Source organism: Labrus bergylta, chromosome 18, assembly GCF_963930695.1.
Source record: "Labrus bergylta chromosome 18, fLabBer1.1, whole genome shotgun sequence".
Taxonomy (NCBI): Eukaryota; Metazoa; Chordata; class Actinopteri; order Labriformes; family Labridae; genus Labrus; species Labrus bergylta.
Genome location: NC_089212.1, coordinates 18,132,937 through 18,138,936, shown reverse-complemented (window position 1 = coordinate 18,138,936; position 6,000 = coordinate 18,132,937). Strand labels below are relative to the sequence as shown.

The 6,000-nt window shown below is 39.0% G+C and overlaps 1 protein-coding gene across 1 annotated transcript in view; it reads left to right on the top strand.

The window, feature by feature from the left end:
• The first annotated feature begins 423 nt into the window (after positions 1-423).
• syne1b (spectrin repeat containing, nuclear envelope 1b) overlaps positions 424-6,000 on the top strand; it is a 70,051-nt gene continuing 64,474 nt past the window's right edge. Inside the window, exons 1-3 of the mRNA XM_065947779.1 lie at positions 424-881; positions 2,017-2,078; positions 5,737-5,832. Of these exons, the coding sequence (XP_065803851.1) occupies positions 806-881; positions 2,017-2,078; positions 5,737-5,832 (234 nt within the window). The 5' untranslated portion in view covers positions 424-805. The remainder of the gene's footprint in view (positions 882-2,016; positions 2,079-5,736; positions 5,833-6,000) is intronic.

The following is a 6,000-nucleotide window of genomic DNA, read 5'->3' as shown; positions in this document are numbered from 1 at the left end:
CATTAATTATTAAGATTTGTAGCACCATGGTGAGCTTTATGCAGCAGTGTTTTAAGCTTTTCTGGCCTTCTTAATTAATGGACCCAAAGGGACTTAGATTTTTACAGCCAAATTATTTAAAACATAAAAGAAAAACATTGAAACAGAGTTTTTATTTTATTTTTATTTTTTATCATTATTTGTTTTAGAAATTGTTTTCCTTTTAAAGTGTGTTAGTATCATTGAAGATTAGACTAATCTTACAGGCAAACATAGCCCCCCTGTCCATCACAAGTACACACATTAAACAGGATAATGCAGGCAGCCAGAGCTGTGACATCACTGCCACCCACATCCTGATTGGATGAGCCATGCCTCTGGCTGTTCTCTCTCCAGCCTTAGACGGTATGATGATACAGCAAGGCAGTGCAGCGGGGGCTGTGCACATCCACACAGGCATGGCTCCTCTGGATTGGGAAAAACACAGGAAGATGGAAGGATGGGATTGTAAATGACCCTGTCTGCTAGAGGTTTCTCCTCTATCGTCCGTGTGTGTGTGTGTGCTTGTGTGTGGATGTGTGTCTGTGTGTGAGAGTGTCAGGGAGGAGGGGACGTTTTCCATCCCAGCCTCCAGCAGCTCTTTTGCTTCAAACGGGGGAAACCAGCCAGCCAGATCTGCTTTGCTTCCCACTGGAGAGAATAAGGGAGAGGACAACTGTGGGATTTTATGCTTTATTTTTCAGCTGTGGACCTTATTTTCACACATACATTTATGTACTCTGGACCATGAAAGGCAAAGGGAGGGAGCGGGAGAGTGGGTTATAGAATGGCTCACTATAAGGATGTAACTGTCAGGAAGACTTCTTTAAATCTGGTGACTGGATTTTTTCAGTATCTACGTGGTAAGTAGGGCAGCAGCATCCTTCATCTCTCATCTGTGTGCACATACGTAGCTAATCGGGGATATAAATAGAAAAATAACATATGCTAATTGTTTGTAGGTGAATCCCTCCTACATGTACTAGTTACAGTATACAAACACAGCTGTTTGTGTGTTGTATCTGCATGGGTTAGTGTGCGTGTGTGCTACGCTTCAGTGGGCATCCCCTGTGCATCAGTGATGAAGCATTTGCCTGTAGGTTAACATCACGTCTTTGCTCCCTGTATAGTGATTGCATTGCTTCCTTAAACACGTGACCACTGTCTATATCTCTAAGGGTGGGTGTTTAAAAATGGCCACTCTATGTGTGTGTGTGTGTGTGTGTGTGTGTGTGTGCAGTGTGCAGAACTATCCTGCCGGCATGCATGACAGGGTGTTAGAAATCAGTCCTTGACGCAACAACAGCACCACTATGGCAAAGAAATCAATTGTTTTGTTACACATGTTGCATAATGCATGAGGCAGTGTGGCTGAATATATTAAATAGACCACAAAAGAGGCTGGGGGTGACCCAAACAAGCACACATGTTAATACTGAACACGGGGATGGATTGCAGCGTATGTAGGCAGCAATTCCCCCTCCAATCATGCTCTAATCTCCTCATATGACCTCTTTTTGAAAGCTCTCTTCAGGAGAATCTATTATGCCAGCTCTGGCAAGCTTGTGTTACTCACATTGCAACATCTAATCTTTGCAGAAGTCATACTTAGTAACATGCTCATTGCAGGGCTGCTGGTATGCTGCTCAACATAACAGAAGCAGTGTAAATAATATGTTATTATGTTAGATTAAGAAAGATTATAGCATAGGGAAGTCCGACAAAAGCTAACTGAGAAAAGTTACATTTAGGGATTAATATTTTATGTGTTATAAATCCAACCATGTCCACATCAGGAATCAATAAACAGCTGCATCCTTGAGAGAACAAGTCTGTAATATCTCTGTAATCTCATCAAGTCCTATTGCATTCCACTGTATTCCTGCCAAATTGCTGTGTTTCAGTTATGAATATCATAAGTTTTGGGTTACTGCTGAAAGTCAACTGTTGTGTGTTCTCCATCATGTATTCACAAGTTCTTAATGCTTTCATTTTCAGATGAGCAAGAGGCAGTGCAGAAGAGAACCTTCACAAAATGGATCAATTCTCATTTAGCAAAGGTAAGTGTGAATTTCCATCCGTGCTCTTGGCCAGATGTAAATCACTTGACTGCAGTTGGAGATGTTACAAGCTCATATAAACACAAATTGTCAAACCAATTACGTCACAAGTGAGCTGAAAGCCGTGCCTTGCTCGCTTTTATCATCAGAGACTCTTTGGCTGTTTTATTGCTACTCACGATTATGTAGCTTCTCCTTGGTTGGTGGTGTTTCAGGCTATGCTGACTCGTCATGTCTATGAAGGGAACGCACTACACGATGAGCCGAGCCATGCAGCAGTAATGGTAGCAAATAACACTACAAAGGATAATTGAATCAGTCAAGTTAACTGAAGATAATGAAACAATCTACCGAGTTACTTAAGCATTTCAAATCAAATCATGTTTAATCGAAGACAGTTTGTTTTGAACAGCAGTTTACTGGATGTAACGTCGGAGAAGGAACACACCCTCTGCACAGTTAACGTTGATTCTGCTCTTCGGTTTTCCTGAAGGGAGAAGCATTGAAAAGGTCATGCTGCTTGCTGCTTTCCTGGTTAGCTGACACCGGCATGACAGAGATAAGAGGCTTCTTTGCAGTGCAGAAATCTTTTGAAGAAGCTCACTTGGGGCATTTGTACATGGATGAGCTGTCCATGGATTGTGTTTGTGCAGGAGTCATAATGGAGTTGTTCAGAAACTTGTGTGTATTAGGTGTTTGAGTATACTCCCTGTGTATGAGTGTGTGGGTGCTGCATACGTGGGTGTTTTGTTATTCATGTGAGTGTGTGTATTTGTGGAAAGCATTGGCAGGGACAGTGATGAGGTGTGCAGATGGAGAGCAAGAGGGTGAGGACAAATCCCTGCAGGCTGCTGTCTGCTTCTGACCCTCGTGCATGTGAATGACAAGGCGCTGAGCACACAACAATAACACTTGCCTACATGCTGCATAACATCACACTGTGAGCCTTAATTAATAAACTATATTTACCAGGGCTTCAAGTACAACATTTCTTAAATTGTTGATTAATCTTTAGATTGCTTATATCTATTGTAAAGTTGTTTGGTCTTGAAAATGTTTGGAAATTCTTCAAAATTTTAAACAGTGTTACCTAAATCCATGAAGACTTCTAAATTGTCTTAATTTTTCACAACACAAAGACATGCATTTTAAAGGCAGTTTAAAGTCATAGAAAAGAAAAGAATAAGGTAAATATTTTCATTTAAGAAGCTTTAGTTAGATAATTTGCATTATGGCATACTCACTGATTACGTAATCAATAATGAAAATAGTTGTTAACTGATTTGATTGTTCATAATGACACAGTTTATTGTTGCAGCTCTAAGTATGAGAAAATATCAACGACTCATTTAATTTGATGACTTATGTCATCTACCCCCCCAAAATATGTAACTATGATTAGACAATCGATTACTGAATACTTCCAGACATTTAAAAGAACAATTATTTATTTTTAATATGAACAATAATATGTCAGTCAGCTTATCCTAAAGATAGTGATGTGTTATCTTTGTATCAATATCCACTTCAAAAAATCATTACGACCCTAATATTTACAAGAACATGAACACTAAATTAAAGCGAGCCTGAGACCTTTAATATATCAGAAACTGATGATCAGTTTGGAATTCAGAATAAGTACAGAATGATCTCATAGTGTAATGGCTGATGACACAGCAGAGTTTTCAACTAGTCACAGACCAATACAGGGTTCAAGTCTTGAATGTGGCAAAGAGATTTAGTTTAGAGGGATCTTTTGTTCAACTTCATCTGCTTGCATAATTGAAATGGTTGCTTCTAAAACTTCAGAAGAATCTCAGTTATGTGGTGGGCCAGTGCAGAGACGCTCTGTGGGTCTATTCTTCGTTGTTCATGCACTGAGCTCAAGCTCACTCACTGTGCATACCAAAAGGACTAATGTAGAGTAAGCCATGTCATGAAGGGCTCCCAAATAGTCATATTTGTAAATCAGATTGGCTTATTTAACACAAGAAATAACACTGATATATCTTTTTTTGTCAGTGCATAAAATAGCTTTTGTAAAACAATGGAATAGCATTATGTCTGTGAATAAATGATGACCATTGGTCTGATTGGAAGTTCTGCGGTCGCTAGAAATCTGACACTACAGCTCATTTTAGGACTGAAAGAGTGTTATCTCAGTTAAAACTTCCTCCAGTTGTCAAACTTTTCCTTTAGCCTTTGTGTCCATTTCCTGTGATAATGTGTAACTAAGCACATTTTCCAGAGATTGTCACAGTTTTTCCGCTGTTAGTCGTTATCTTGTGACTCTGTTGTTTGGACAGTTAATTGATTTTCCATAGTGGAATCATTTCCAAATTAGAGATGTGATTGCACATAAAAGCAGTTTCATTAGGACATTGGAAAGTTTTTGTTTCACTCTGACTATTAGGATTAGCGTGGTGATATGTTCTCATTTTCAAATTTAAAATATCAAAATATTACTGTTCATGTGATGTGACAATACTGCCTGACCTTAGCCCAGTGTTTATCCAGCAATGTAGGTATTTGAACTTGATTCTAGAGATTGAACAAGTCCGGAACAACACAGATGTTTAAAATAACAATTTAGCTGATTGCTGATTCCAATACCGATGTTCTTTTATTTACTTCTTTGTGGTTCTTCCTGTCTGTTTTTTAAATGAGTTACGTGATTGGATGTATTTGAATTGTTGCTAGTAGTCTCTCTTTAAATGTCACTGGAACATGTCCTACAAACTGCATGTCCCTCTGTGATCTTTCTCTGTGATAGTGTAAGACTTCCACACTGCCAACACTTTCTTTGAAGTTTGACCATGAAAACAAATCAGAGTTTTTCCAACCGGTGACTTCTGCCCATTTACAAAAACTCTCTTTTGAATCAGCTGTTAGGTATACTATCTTGCGAGCATTAAATTAATGATACACATCAGATACACGTTGGCTTTTGAAATCGGTGCATGCAGCATTATTTTTTTGGGGATACATTTTAGACAACTTAATAAATGTTAAAAAAAAAGGTTCTAACTCTAAACATGAGACATCTTCTACAGTTCTCTGATGACAGAAAGAAGAGAAATGCACATGAAAGTAATAACACGGCAGACTCCTGCCTCTTCACACTGCTTTGCCCCACATAGGCGTCCAACTGGATCCTGTCATGGAATAAGTTGAGTTGTGAAATGGCTGTTATGGGGTGCCAAATCAAGAATTCCCATGCTGAGCTTTCTTTTAATTAAAGCTTCACTCTAGCAAATAAATAAACATGTGTTTCCTTTAAATCTTTGTGTTTCGCTGTAGGTTATAATGTGTCATTAATCTGATTGTACAGTTCTGTAAATGTGTGGATATTATGTCGGGAGTAGGGTTAAAAGTGTACCATCGCCTCAGGTCTGGGCACGGAGCCACTGCCGAGAAAAAGGCACCATCTTTTCAGCTGCAGGGAGGCTCTCTGGCTGTTGCTAACAAGCCTGTTTCTCACAAACAGCATTTGGTTTCTCCTGCATCCTGCTAATGGTTTAGAATACCAATATCCTCTCACACTTTAGCATTACCAATGTGACATTCCTGGAACCATAAGTAACTTGATTCATCTCTTATTATGATATGTGTAATTTGTTGAGTTTCAGTGCTGTTAAAGCATCATTTCTTTTCCCAGTACAAACCACCACTCGAGATTAACGACCTTTTCGAGGACATCAAAGATGGGGTGAAGCTCTTGGCTTTGTTGGAGGTTCTGTCTGGCCAGCGACTTGTAAGTACTACGTCTGATCCACTCCGCCAACTGCATATAAAAGTGTCTTACATTTTTGATTGAATATTACACATATTGAACTCTGACACTAAAACTCCAATTCAATCAGACTCTATCAACAAAATCTTTTAAGGTCATACATCCATAATGTCTTAGTTAAAGTAAAAC